Source organism: Typopeltis vanoorti, chromosome 18, assembly GCF_054136105.1.
Source record: "Typopeltis vanoorti isolate ZY-2024b chromosome 18, IOZ_Tvanoo_1.0, whole genome shotgun sequence".
Classification (NCBI taxonomy): domain Eukaryota; kingdom Metazoa; phylum Arthropoda; class Arachnida; order Uropygi; family Thelyphonidae; genus Typopeltis; species Typopeltis vanoorti.
The window spans coordinates 44,403,238-44,415,661 of NC_143566.1; the positions used below are offsets into that span (position 1 = coordinate 44,403,238).

General features: G+C 36.9%; 1 protein-coding gene across 1 annotated transcript in view; it reads right to left on the reverse strand.

Moving 5' to 3' along the window:
- Positions 1-12,424, reverse strand: part of LOC150096624 (CD109 antigen-like) — a 930,782-nt gene that overhangs the window by 44,303 nt on the left and 874,055 nt on the right. The window contains exon 32 of the mRNA XM_090407963.1: positions 8,282-8,394. Within this exon, the coding sequence (XP_090264089.1) occupies positions 8,282-8,394 (113 nt within the window). The remainder of the gene's footprint in view (positions 1-8,281; positions 8,395-12,424) is intronic.

Consider the following 12,424-nt stretch of genomic DNA (forward strand, 5'->3'; position numbering starts at 1 on the left):
AAGGCTCTCACCAAACACCAATAATCTGAAATCTCATTTCTTCCATTACAAACTGCATAAAGTAGCATGATAAAAGCATTTACCCTTCTAAAGCTAGAAATTTGTAGTGTAGCAAATCTGCACTTCCATATGATATCTCCTATTCCCAATTCCATATTACCATAATTAATATTCCTCATCAGGATCATCCTGTTTTTACTCGTCCAGCCAATTTGTCTAAGCATGTTGCAATACTGCTCTCAGCATTCACAAGTTTATAACAACAAGCTGTTAGATATACTATTCTATTTATTTCAACCTCGCACTACATAGCTTCAAAGCATCACATATACTTCCAATTACCACATTTATTTTGAACAGGCACTACTCCTCTGCTATTATTAACAGTATCCCCCCCCCCCTCCTTCCTAATAATTCGATATTCTGCCATTTCTATTGTTGCGTATATAACAATTTTAATTTCACTTATTCTAATTATCCTTGGCCAAAAGGACTCATTCAGTATATGAACATAGCAGTCCATGTGAAGTCCCATAAGACGTGGTTGTGTTGTTACTACTTTGCATTATCTTATCAGTTCCCCGATTCTCAAACCTTCCCTCCCTATCACCACACTTCTATACAGATGACATGACATGATAGGAGCCAATTCTCCAACATTATGTCTATCTGCTCTACTTGTTATACACTTTATACTATCCCCATCTCTCTCCTCCTCCCTCACACTCTTGTTTCCCTCTTTTTTACTTTCATCCACTTCCTCACTCTGCCCTGCCATTTTTTCTCTCTGAATATCCACATTCAATTCATCTTATATGCATTAATGTACTCTCTCTCTCTTACACACACACACACACACATGCACACATATATCCAACAACAAGTAGGTGAGAGAGGGCTGAATTTACTATTCTATTCAAATTTCTCTTCACATTCAACTTACACATAAATGAACTGCACAACTTTTGCTTCAGGCAGCTCAGCCATCACACCATTCATCATCTCCACACTCCTTTTCAACCTATTTTTTCATACCTGGCTACACATACTAACAACATTCTGAACTACACAACTGTTCTACACTTGTTCCAACAATCTCAGCTTCCAAATTTCCAAATCATTTGTACCTGCAATTCCCACTAGCTCTTTGAAATCAGTTCATTCCTTGCAAAGAATCAGTTATTTGTCTTAGTGTGCCAACCAGAAAATATGTCTTATATGCTCTATGATTTACTGCACATCTGATGATCAAATCTCCATACAATGTTAAATGATCATTCTTTGACATTCATTCCTCTCATAAGCATTCAACTGTGTCTTCAAATGTCTTCTTCTAACTCTTGCCTAAGTTTTTCCATTCTGCATTCATAACCATTACCACCATTTTGTCCCCCCCCCCCTTTTTTTTCTGACTCATTCCCAGCCATATTATTATTATCTGAGATCTCCAGGGAATCAAGGACTCATCGAGGGAGGCTATAAATCACCCAAACCAGCTGTCATACCATCCCTTAAATTCATTCACACTAGATGCATTCACTACCCCCTAAAGGCAAACTATTCCAATCCACTGCTCTCTGGGAGAAAAACCTAGCACTTACCTTTTTCTTGACTGTGAACAAATGTAACTTCCATGGATGCCCCCGTGTTCTCTCCCCATCTTTTATATAATGAAAAATTTCACAGATGATATTCTATAGCACCCAATCAAAAGTTTATAGACCTCTATCATATCACCCCTCTCTCTCCTGTTAACCAGAGTCTGCAATCCATATACTAGCAATCTGTCCTCATAATCTAAATCCCATAATCTGGATATATACTCTTTGCACCTTTCCACAGCTTCTTTATCCCCTTGGAACCTGGAAGACCAAATCTGCACACAGTAATCCAGGTGTGGTCTTATCAAAGCCTTATAAAGAGGCAAAATGATCTCCTTATCTTTACATGTTGATCTCTTCAACATCGCAATGAGCCTCTGAGTTGTATTTGCAACTTTTGCTATGTGACCTTTGAACTTCAAATTGCTATCCACCAATACACGAAGATATCTTGCCTCCTCAGTTTCTTGTAGCCTAACCCTACTAATATAATATGCCACTAGAACTCTAATCATGCAAAAGTGCATAACTTTACACTTACTAACATTAAACTGACAGCCATTTTCATTTGCTCAAATATCCTGCCTATTCAAATCATTTTGTAAGTGCCGAATATCAGTAGCATTACTGATTGCCCTGCCCATCTTTGCATCATCGGCAAACAACTTCACATCTGATGTTAGACCCTTCCTGATGTCATTAATGTATAGATTGAACAATAATGGTCCAAGGACTGAACCCTGAGCTACACCACTGGTCACCTTAAATCTGGTAGATTCACACCCACTGTATACCACTTTTTGATATCTGTCTGTCAACCATCCCCAGATCCAAGTCAAGAGTTTATATTCCAACCCATATTCTCCAGTTTATGCAACAGTCTTTCATGTGGTATCCTATCAAATGCTTTAGAAAAATCCAACATTATCAGAGTGTATCTATTCCTTTTATTCAACTCGGTCGTAACATTGTTATAAAATATGAGCAAATTGCTAAAATGTGACCTTACTTTAGTAAAACCATGCTGCTCCATGCAGAGTATAGCATGTTTGTCTACCCATTTCTGTATGCGAGTTCTTACCAACTTCTCTAAAATCTTCACTACCACACCAAAGATACTGATAGGTCAGTAGTTAGACACATCAGTTTTTGCACCACCCTTGTACAATGGAACTATCACACATTCCTTCCATTCCTGTGGTATCATTTCTGAGCTGAGACTCAAGTTATACAAACATGTGAAAGGCCTAGCCAATTCGGCTGAACATTCCTTTAGCAAATGGATTGATATTCCATCTGGCCCTATAGACAAATTCTTATCCAGGTTATGATAAGCTCTTAAACCTCATTTTCATGAACCTCTAACTCTTCATCCAATGTAGCAGTAGCACTGGGCACCATGTTACACACTTGGTTGATATATCTTAGCAAAGTGAGCACCCATTAACTGAACAATTTCATTAGCTTCTGACAGTCGAGTAACATCTGCATTCAATAAAGTTATTCTTTCGCATTCATTCATTCATTCTGTCTTTTGCTAGTGGAACAACAATAAAATTCTTTTGGATCGCCTTTAGCTTGCATGGCCAATTTCTTTTCATTCTTCAAATTAGCTTTCTGCACAAATTCTTATTACTTTTCTGCCTTGAGCCTTACACATATTTCATAACTCCTCTCACTCTTACTTTCATAAGGTTGAACATCCATTTCACTCCCAACATATTTATTCTTTGCACACCAGGCATACATTCAGATTAAGCACTTTTTCAAAAATGCCCATGCATTGCATATCATTCTGTTAATTTCTTCAAAGATTCCAGTCTAGCATTACATTTATCAAACCATATTATATCTGCATTTGTTTCATTCATCCTCACATTCAAAAGCTCTTTCAAATTTTTGAAACATATTCATAAAATAAATTTGCAGGATAGCCACTGAAAAGAGTTCAGTCAAGCCAAAAATTAGATTTAACTTTTCTTATTGCTGATTTGTTTATTATCATTGTTATATGGACATCTTCATAAAGTTCAAAAACTCACTGAGAATGGCATATGCTGACTTATGGGTGTCATTTTAAAAAATTCTTACCACTAATTGTGCACTGAATATATATAAATCTTCAGCTCACAGCTAAAAAAAAAAAAAAATTAAGCAGAGAGTTCAAAATACATACATTCACCATTCCAATGACTAGTGGGCATTTCAATAAGTATTTGTTTATACCACACAAGCCAGGAGTATATGGAATAAAGGAGATGAATTGGTGCCATTGAAAGCATCAGTCTGGCCAAAGATTATTGGGATCTTTCAGGTTGACGGAAGATGATATAATAAGAGCAATAGAAGTAGCAGAGTATAGCATTTTTTTGGCAGGATAGGAAGAGAAAACACGTGGTGGCATACTGCTTATGATAAGTGAAGACATTATTATTATTACATCACACCTTCAGGGAGTCCAAAGACTCATAGAGGGAGGGCATCTACTCTACAACTCTTCGTCTCACTACTCCACTAACCTTCATTATCTAACACTAAAGCCATCTACTGCTGACTACTACCTAGTACTTTCACAAACAATCACACACATCCATGTCCAAGTGGGATTCAAACTGGTTGCCTTTTGGCTGGAGAGCGGATATGCTAACCATTCAGCCAACCAGGCTGGCAACCGTTCCACTCTCAGATGACTTATGTCATCTAAGAGCGGAAGCACTGGAAGGCATTTCAAAACATTAATGGTTTTGAAAGCATATGGTGTGAGATAGAGGTGGACAAGACAGGATATTTAGTCGGATGTTGCTACAAGCCAAGAAGCACAAAGGGTGGAGAGCAAGAGATATTTAGGCAGTTGAGCTTGGCAATTGCAAGAAGAAAGATTATTATGGGAGGTTTTAACTACAGCAGTATACGAGGGTGGTCTGAAAAGTTCTCGGCCTAACAATGAAAAAACAAATTTATTATTTCAATATTATTTCTTTTTTTTTAAAATAATCTCCCTTAAGAGTAATACATTTATTCCAGAGACGCTCCAGTGCCATTATCCGTCACTGTAGTGGTTCTCAGTAAGATCTGCAAAATACCCCTCCAGAGCAGCACTCACCTATGGATTCGAAGAAAAACGCTGACCAGTGAGGAAGAGTTTTAGTTTTGGGAAGAGATAGAGCAGTCAGAGGGAGCCAAATCTGGGGGAATAGGGTGGATGTTGCAACAATTCATAGTGCAGATTTCTTAATTTTCCCATTGTGAAAACACCTTTGTGGACAGCTGCATTGTCCTGATGAAAGATGATTTTTTTCTTCTGCAAACTGGGTCTTTTCTCATGAATTTTTTCATCTAGTCTGGTTAAAAGATCGGAATAATATTCCCCGGTTATTGTTTTACCTTTTTCAAGATAAGTGATAAACACAATGCCTTTAGCATCCCAAAACGGCAATGCCATGACCTTTCCTGCTGATGGAACCGAGTCTCTTTTCTTTGGTGCTGAACAACCGGCTTCTGCCCACTGTTTTGACTACTGTTTGGATTCTGGTGTGTAATGGTGAATCCAAGTCTCATCCATAGTAATAAATCGACACATAAAATCAGTTTTATTCATGTTAAAACACTCCGAGCACTGTGTAGAGATTTTCATGTGAGTGCGTTTTTGATATAATGTGAGCAAGCGAGGTACCTATCTTGCGAAATGCTTTTTCATTTTCAGTTCTTCATGCAAAATATATGCTACACGTTCTTTTAAAATGCCTGTAGTCTCAGCAATTTCATGCACTTTGACTCGCTGGTCATCCAATACCATATCGTGCACTTGATTAATGATTTCTGGTGTTGTTACACTTTTTGGACATCCTTCACGTGGATCATCTTCAAGACTGGTATGGCCACATTTAAACTCAGCAACCCATTTCTTAATTTTCATAAATGAAGGAGAAGAGTGCCCATAAACTTTTAAGAACTTCGAATGAATTTCTATTGGTGTTAAACCTTCTTTTACAAAGAATTTTATAACCGCATGATACAATTTTATCCATTTCAAGGGATACAGAAAACACTTTTGGTTCATACAGCTGTATAAAACAAACTACTTGATAGAATGGCATGCAATTTCACATGGATGATTACGAGACATGTACCAACTGAGAAAAAAAAATCTCTGATAGTGTTGCCATTTATGGTCGAGGCCGAAAACTTTTCAGACCACCCTCGTAAGTTGGGAGAGGAAATCGCATGTAGTAATAAGGGAATGGAATTTCTGGAATTCTTGAGGGACAGATGCCTTAGAAAACATGTAATAGCGAGAACAAGAAGTTCAAGAGTTTTGGATTTGGTCATAGCATCAGAAGAGCTGATAATAACTGAGATGACTTCTTTCCCCCATGTTGGAGAGAGTGACCATGTGGTTCTGACTTGGAAGATGAATAGACATGCAGGAGTATTAAAGAAAAAGGAACGTATGTGGAATTATAAGGCAGGTGATTATAATAGTCTTAGATATCAATAACTTGGGTCAGTTCCATGGAGGGCAGAATTGGAAGGCCGGGATATGATTAGTGCTTGGGAAATTGTGAAGGAATATTTGTTGGCCACAAGAGTAAGCTGAAATTTCACGAGTGAAGAAGAAGAGTATACAATTTGGTGTGAAGTGGATGACAAACAATATCAAACAGGAACTGCAGGTAAAAAAGAGGTTATGGAAGAGATATAAGGGGAGGAGTGGAGAGCAGATACATGAAGAATATAAGACTCAGGACAGGAGTGTGACTGATATGGTAAGGAAGGCAAAAGTGGAATATGAGAAGAGATTGGCACTAAGACCAAAGATAATCCTAGGAAATGTTTTAGCTATGCGGCCAGTAAGAGGAGAAATGATTGTAGAAGAATGACATTGTGGGATAAAAATGGGAATAGCGTGACTGATACAGAGGAGATAGTGGAGTTGTTCTATAAACATTTTATTGGACTATTTCATCCTGGAGAAATAAGTTTTAATACTAGAGGGATAGGACAGCTTTGAGGTTTAGAGGTGCAATAGGAGAGTGTGTTCCAAATATTGAGTACCCTCGATTTCAGTAAAGTTGTGGGACAGGATGGCATTTCACCATGGATTTTGAGAGAATGTGCTAAAGAACTGACAGCTCTGTTGAGCTGGTTTTTCAATGAAAATCTGGCTACGGGAAAGTTATTACCAAAGGAAGGGAAGGAAGGTAAGATAGTGCCATTGCATAGGGGTGGTAGCAGACTGGATGTGTCTAACTATAGGCCAGTTTGTGCATCATTAGTAGTTGTTAAGATCTTGTAGAAATTAGTGAGGGACTATATACAGCAATGGGCAGATGAGGGTAATGTTATATGCAAGAGTCAATATGGATTTGTTAAGGGGCACTCTTGCTTTAGCACTATGATTGCCTTTTATAATAAAGTGACAAGAGCAGTTGATGAGAGAAAGGCATATACGGTCATTTTTTTGGATTTTGCAAAAGGCATTTGACAAGGTGCCACATGATAAGCTGATATTTAAGTTGCAGCACATGAGTTTAAATGTCGTGTTAGTCAAATGGATTTAGGATTGGCTGTCTGATAGGTATCAGAGATTTGTGTATGTATGGAATGGGGGGGGGGAGTATCAAGGAGGTAGAAGATCACAAGTGGGGTCCCACAGGACTCAGTACTGGGAACTATATTGCTTAACCTTTATATCAATGACATTGTCAATGGATTGTAGGGGGATATTCAGTTCTTTGCAGATGATGTGAAACTGGGAAGGGTTATTAGTAACAGTGCAGATGCAGAAGCCCTGCAAGAGGATTTGAATAAACTAGACAGATGAGCAAATGAATGGGGGATATTGGTTTAATGCAGCAAAATGCAAAGTGTCGAGTTTCGAATACAACACTGAAATGCAATGGGAGGCTGCATACTCAATTGGAGGAGCAGTACTGGAGGAAGTGGAGAGAATCAAGAGATCTGGGGGTGATGATTGATAGAATTCACAGAACACATTCCAGAGGATTGCTGCAATACTGATAAGGATGCTGACTTGCAGAGATAAAAGATTTATTGTTCCATTGTATAAGACCCTGATCAGACCACACATAGACTATTGTTCTCAAATGTGGTCCCCAGGATTTGGAGCAGATAAATTAACTGTGAAAAGGGCACAGAGGCAGATAACACAGATGGTTTCAGGATGTACATTAGTTATGAGGATTGGCGCTGAGGGAATGTGGACTGCAGAGTTTGGTAGATAGAAGGAGATGTAATATGATTGAGACTTTGAAACTGTTGAGAGGTAGTTACAGGGTTGGCACTGGAGATTTCTTTTGCTTGGTGGAACAGCAGGAAGGAGCGATGGAAGGATCCATCCCTGGAATTTACGAAAGGAAGCTATGAGCAAGAGGGTGAGAGCAAGAACTGTCAATGAGTTCAAGTAGTGGTATGATAAACTTTGTGTTTCCTAGGAAGGACCTTGCACAATGAGCCTTTTTGACTCCAAGGAGGCCTGAATAATAATAATAATATTTTAAAAATGTGTTGCAACATAGAAATAAAATTCCACCAGTTAATTAAATTACTCTCATAAACTATAATTAAATAACAAATTTTACTATCAAAATGTTCACAATTTTTCTGATTAATTACATAAGTTATTAATAATTTGCTGTCCAATAATCAAAAACACTTACTGAGTACAGATGCTCAACTGCAAATAACTTTCTGTTGAGGTTTTATCCAGTAGGGCATTAAGGAAGAAAGCTGGAGATTCACCAGATACAGCCAAATTAAAGGACCAAGAAATCTGAGTCATGTTTATGTTAAAAAAAAAATAATAATAAACAAGAGATAATGGATTCAGCAATTAGACAAGCAACTACATTTAATATCAATTTTTAATATAATTTTAATAGCACTTTTAACATCATCTGAGTCTGAGAAGGCAATTTTCCTGAGCAGATGCATTGAGATGAAATATGTCATATTTCAAACATAATAATAATAATATTGCTGTTTTCATCAGGGAATCAGGTAAAACATTGAAAATTCAGCTTTTGGAATAAACTCCAACTCAACATCAAGAAGAAGAAAAATCCAGTGTCAGAAGAACTGAAGATAGGAACCATTAAAGTAAGGAGTATTAATGGAAAGGAATTTGAACTTGGACATAAGTGGCACTAGTGAGACAAAGAGGACAAAAACAGGTGGGATCCCACTACACATTAAGTATAAGGTATATTTGGGAAATAACAATCAAGTAGTAAAGGAAGGACTACAGTGACAGCATTCAACACTAAACGTCAAGATAAACCTCTAGATTTGAAGACAGTTTCAAGTACAGTTATGTAGGCCACTTCAAAATGGGAAGATGGACAATGAAAATTATTAGTGCCTATAGCCCCATGAAGGTTCTCCTAAGGAAATGGTGCAAAAATTTTTCAAGTCACTACAGAAGGTAGCTGACATAAAGAAAATGAAAAACGTGATCCTTGTTGAAGATCCAAACAGCAGAGTAGGAAATGAATCCCACAAGACATATAGAAATGTTTTGGGAAAATGAGAAAAGGACATGGCTATAATAATAGTATATGCTGAATTTCTGCTCAGCATATGTTCACATAAAGATGCATAAAAGTTCTCATGAGAGATGACACAAGCAACAAGAACAGTCCCATTCAATATCATTGTTGATGGTGATCATCATGTGGGCTTAGGATATAAAAGTATACCGAGACTTTGAAAATGGAAGTGATTGTTACTTAATTTTAATTAGGATAAAAATAACTATCGCATTGAAAAGAACAGCAGGTAAGAAATTTTTAAAAAGAATTAAAGTTGAGCAGCTTTTACAGGTAAACTATACAAGTATTATAATTGTAAATTTAGGGACACAAAAACACACATGTTGAACAGATTATTTTATTAATTACTAATAAAATAAAACTTGACGTTTCGACCCCTATATCGAGGTCATCATCGGTAGAATACAACTGTATAAGGAACCAAGCTACATGCTCATGCCCTGTGTAAAGGTAAACTAAATCTATGTAGTTAACAAATCCTTTTTCCTAGCCTGACCCCTAGTGATACAAAAAAAAAAAAAATAATAAAATAAAATAAATAAATAAATAAAAATAAAATAAAATAAAATAAATTAAATTAATTAAAAAAATATATATATATATAAATAAATAAATACAACTACAATAAACTGCTAAAGTCCTCATGTATTAATATTCTTCTGGATAGTTCTGATTGTTATAAAATGATTTCTTTCAGTTGCTGTTGAATGTTACAAACACTTCACCAGGTTGTCTTCTTGTAGTGGGATTTTTCTATGGCTAGTTTAGGTTGTTATACAGGTTGTAGATGGGTCCTCCACATTCTTGAAATGGTTAGGCCATCATTTTTGTTGAGATTTGGGTTGTGTTTGAGCATTTCACATGACTCTTTAAATTTTCTCTCAAGCTAGGTTTTGGTGCAGTATAGGGACTTGGTATTTTTCCAGTCAATTCTGTGGTATGTTTGGAGTGTGTGGTTTTAATGTTATATTTGCGAAGTGTTCTGTCTATTTTTTCAGAAATGCCTCTAACATAAGGAATGGCAATAGCATTCTTGAAATCTTTTTTGTTCTTACTGGTATCTTTATGGAGGATCTTGTGAATAGTTTTTTTACTGTATCCATTTTTAATAAATGTTTGGTTGATGATCTTGTATTCCTGGTTTAGAGCCTGTTCATTAGAACAAATAGTTAGGGGTCTGTGTTTTAGGGTGCTTATGACACTTAGTTTTTGTGTTGGGTGGTGGTAAGAATTTTTGTGTATGTATTGGCTTGTGTGTGTGTGTAGGTTTGCGGTAAACTGAGAAGGAGAGACAGCCAGAGGGAAGACGTGTGACAAGTGTGTCTAGGAAAGGAAGAGATTTGTTTTTTTCCATTTCAATGGTGAATTGGATACGTTTGTGTTGTTTGTTTAGGTGGCTAAGTAATGTATTTAGAGCTTCGCAGCCATGGGGCCAAATGGCGAAAATATTGTCGACGTATCTGAGCCAAATTTTGGGCTTTAGACATGCTGTCTCTAGAGCGCGTTGCTCAAAGTCTTCCATATAAAAATTAGCTATTGGGGGAGAAAGTGGTAAGTCCATGGCTGTACCTTCTTTTTGAAGGTAAAAATTGTTTTGAAACACGAAATATCCAGAGCGGAGTATGTGGGCAAAGAGGGCCGTGATGTCATGTGGAAATATGTTCTGTAGGAGCAAGATTGTGTCATTGATCGGGACATTGGTGAAAAGGGAAGTTATGTCAAAGCTGATTAATAAATCTTGGTTGTTGAGTGTAATGTTTTTAATTTTATTAATGAAATGTTGTGTATTTTTTATGTAGGAAGGGGACTGACCTACCAATTCCTTGAGTGTGGCAGCTAATTTTTTGGCTAAGTGATAATTTGGGCTGTCAATTCCTTCAACAATCAGACGAAGCAGTGTGCCTGGTTTGTGCATTTTTGACAGGCCATAAATTCTGGGCACACAGGCATACTGCGGTATTAATTTTTTTGTTGTTTCTTCGGGCCATGTGTGGACGGATTTGATTAATTCAGTTATTTTCTTTTTGTTACGTTTTGTGGGGTTGTAGTTTACCATTTGGTAGGTGTTGTGGTCCAATATTAAATGGTTCATTTTTTCAATGTATGTCGTACGGTCTAAAAGAACAGTGGCATTGCCTTTATCTGCTTTCGTGATTATAATGTCTTGGTTATTTTTTAAGGATTTAAGGGCTAGATTTTCGGTTTTGTTACAGTTGGTGCTTAGTTTTTTGTTTGAATTTAGTATACACAATCTTTCCATTCATATTTTATCAGCCAGAATGGTGGGAAGGGATCTTAAACCTCTCTCGATATGATACACGATATCAAGTTTGTTTACTGACCTCGGAGCAATGGCATACTTCAAACCTTTCTTTAGCAGTGAGAGTTCACCTTGGGTGAGATTGTGGTTTGATTGGTTGATAACCAAGCAGTGATCCGATGGTGGTTGGTTGCTCCTAACATTGTTTGTGGGCGATTGGCTGCTCCTTATGATGTCGGTTTGTGATTGGCTGTTCCTTTCGTAATGGAACAAAAAAGTAAGAACAAAAAAGATTTCAAGAATGCTATTGCCATTCCTTATGTTAAAGGCATTTCTGAAAAAATAGACAGAACGCTTCGCAAATACAACATTAAAACCACCTTTAAACCCCCAAATAAATTATGACACCTACTCAGTTCTTCTAAAGATCCTCTTCCACACCTAGCACACCCAGGGGTATACAAAATACAATGCACATGTAACATACCATACATTGGGGAAACAGGGCGAACTATCCCAATCAGACAAGACGAACACAAACAACACATTAAATACCTCCATTTTGGTAAAACCGGCCTTTCTGACCACGCACTCCAAACATACCACAGAATTGACTGGAAAAATACCAAGTCCCTACACCACACCAAAACCTGGCTTGAGAGAAAATTTAAAGAGTCATGTGAAATGCTCAAACACAACCCAAATCTCAACAAAAATGATGGCCTAACCATTTCAAGAATGTGGAGGACCCATCTACAACCTGTATAACAACCTAAACTAGCCATAGAAAAATCCCACTACAAGGAGACAACCTGGTGAAGTGTTTGTAACATTCAACAACAACTGAAAGAAATCATTTTATAACAATCAGAACTATCCAGAAGAATATTAATACATGAGGAGTTTAGCAGTTTATTGTAGTTGTATTTATTTATATATATATATATATATATATATATATATATATATTTTTTTTTTTTTTTTAATTAATT